At 40.0% G+C, this 2,420-nt stretch overlaps 1 protein-coding gene across 1 annotated transcript; it reads left to right on the top strand.

The window, feature by feature from the left end:
• Positions 1 to 744: 744 nt before the first annotated feature.
• On the top strand, positions 745 to 1,998 carry LOC130957348 (uncharacterized). Its single transcript, XM_057884211.1, has one exon. The coding sequence runs from the start codon at positions 745 to 747 to the stop codon at positions 1,996 to 1,998; it is 1,254 nt and encodes a 417-aa protein (XP_057740194.1).
• Positions 1,999 to 2,420: the final 422 nt, after the last annotated feature.

Genomic DNA, 2,420 nt, shown 5'->3' with positions numbered 1-2,420 from the left:
TTTGGTGACGTTCACTTGACTTGAGTTTTGAAGACTTAGAACGTACTTTCCCTCGCTTTAGTAGTTTAGAGGGACTAGGCGAGTATAGAGTCTAGGCTAGCCTGGGTGTCAGCTTAGGGACTTCTTGAACAGGTCAGGACCTGGGATGTTGTATATATATATATATATATATATATATATATATATATATATATATGTATATAGATATTATTTAGCTATATCTAGGGGTGTTCTAACTAAAAGTCTATACTCTAATAAAGGCTGGATCACTGAATCTTGTTAGCTGCTTGTGATGTATTTATGTGTGGTTGTTTATAACTGTTTTATCTGTTATTATTTGTGAATTGATTATAAATGATTATGTTTATTAATCCGAACGTTTTCAAAAAAATACACCTCGCAAATTAACTACGCTTTTAACAACGAATCAGGCTCATATGATAAATAATAGATAATAACTAGGAAGACAAATTGGTAGCGCTCAGTTTCCGATGTGTCCTTGGCGTACTGAAAATTGGGTCGTTACAATTTGGTATCAGAGCAGTTCGTTCCCAATAGAGCCTGGGGAGTGGACTGACTATGCTTCATTGCATACTCTGTTGTGTGTCTCATGCTTATAGGATATCTATGTGATATGTGTTGCATGATTGTCTCTATGTTTTCATTCTGGGAATGTTCACACTTGACTTGAAGTGTTAAGACTGATCACCTTAATAACGATTGTTTGGTGTGAACAGGACTACAATGAGACCACGGAGACGGAGTGCGCGGGAAGGAACCCCTAGTGATAACCGAGAGAGAGAACAGGAAACCTTTATGGCTACGATGAACATTGTAGCTGAGGCAGTGCGTGAGGCTGCGATGGCTGCTGCTAGGGCTGTTGAGCATCTCGGAGTGAGAAATGAAAACCGAAATGAAAACGGTGAGGATAATGGAAACAACGAGGCTGATTCAACGCATCTTGATAAACCCATGACCCTTGCTACTTTTTTGAAAGTAAATCCACCTAAGTTCAAAGGTACACTCGTTGCGACTGATGCTGACAACTGGTTCCGAGGTATCGAGCGATCACTACGAGCACAGCATGTTTCGGAAGGTCAACACGTGGAGTTCGCTACTTATATGCTGGAAGGAGAAGCTGAGCATTGGTGGCAGGGGATACAGCAACTGTTGCAACAAGATGAAGGTGATATCCCTTGGGATACTTTTAAGGATGAATTTTATAAGAAGTATTTTCCGAGGGCAGCTCGTGATGCTAAGGAGATGGAACTTATGCAACTGAAACAGGGTAACACAACTGTTGCAGAATATGCCCGTAAGTTTGATGACTTGTGCCGTTTCTCCAAGATTTGTCAAGGGAATCCTGCTGACTTTGAAGAATGGAAGTATTTGAAGTTCGAAGGGGGCCTTCGTGAGGATCTGATGAGTTCAGTAGTTCCATTAGAGATACGAAATTTTGCTAAACTGGTGAATAAAAGTAAACTAGTAGAAGAATGTTCGAAAAAGGTGGCGATAGCTCGAGCAGATCGTAGGGAAGCCTTAGGAAGAGACTTTATTCAATATCTAGCCCCTCAAGGTCATAACTTTAAGTTCAATGGTCAGTTCGATCGCCAAAATAGGAATCAACGAAATGGTAACTTTCTCGCTCGTAACAATGGCAACTACGACAACAATAATCTGGGAGAGGAAGAAGGAGGTCAATCTCAGCAAACTCAGGATATTTCAGTATGCTCAAGGTGTGGGAAGGATCATGGTAATAGAGCTTGTAGATATGGGACACACACTTGTTTCTCTTACGGAGAGTATGGACATATATCGAGGAATTGCCCAAAAAGGTTTGTTCAAAATCCAGCTAGGCCACAACAACAAGGAAGGGTTTTTACCGTAACTGCTGGCAACACTAATGCATATAATTCTTCCACTCGAGGTGAGTACCACACTATGGTTTTGTTTGTGTTAGATAATACTATAACTTCTTATGCGCATGGTAAATTTTGAGGGCAAAATTTTCTTTAAGGAGGGTAGAATGTAACAACCCCGATTTTCGAGTACGCGGATCTTTTCTACAGGCACGAATTTCTCCGAAAGATTAGTAAAGGGAACACCTCTGCTGTATCATCAAGCATCTCAATCCTCATTGTCATTATAAAATCTTTAAGCCAAAACCTCTTTTGAGGCAAGCTCGACAACGCGGCCACGGAGAACCTAGTTTTTGAACCGTATCGGTTAGGAGTTTAGATTCTAGTTTTCGTAAATAGGCTCAGTTTGACGAACTGGACTCGATTCATGAGAGAAGAAAGATAATAGTATAATATTATCATTATATTAGTATTAGAAGTTGCTTGAAAGATATTATAAGGTTACTTGGTCTGTTTTAGTTAAAAACAGGAAATCAGTTTCACCAGGTTTACGGTTTACTG

Source organism: Arachis stenosperma, chromosome 10 (genome assembly GCF_014773155.1).
Source record: "Arachis stenosperma cultivar V10309 chromosome 10, arast.V10309.gnm1.PFL2, whole genome shotgun sequence".
NCBI lineage: Eukaryota > Viridiplantae > Streptophyta > Magnoliopsida > Fabales > Fabaceae > Arachis > Arachis stenosperma.
The sequence above is the reverse complement of the archived record's forward strand: the minus strand, read 5'-3'. Positions and strand labels throughout refer to the sequence as shown.

Excerpts from the sequence above, each read along its gene's own strand:
- LOC130957348 (XM_057884211.1), top strand. The coding sequence starts at position 745 with ATGAGACCACGGAGACGGAGTGCGCGGGAAGGAACCCCTAGTGATAAC.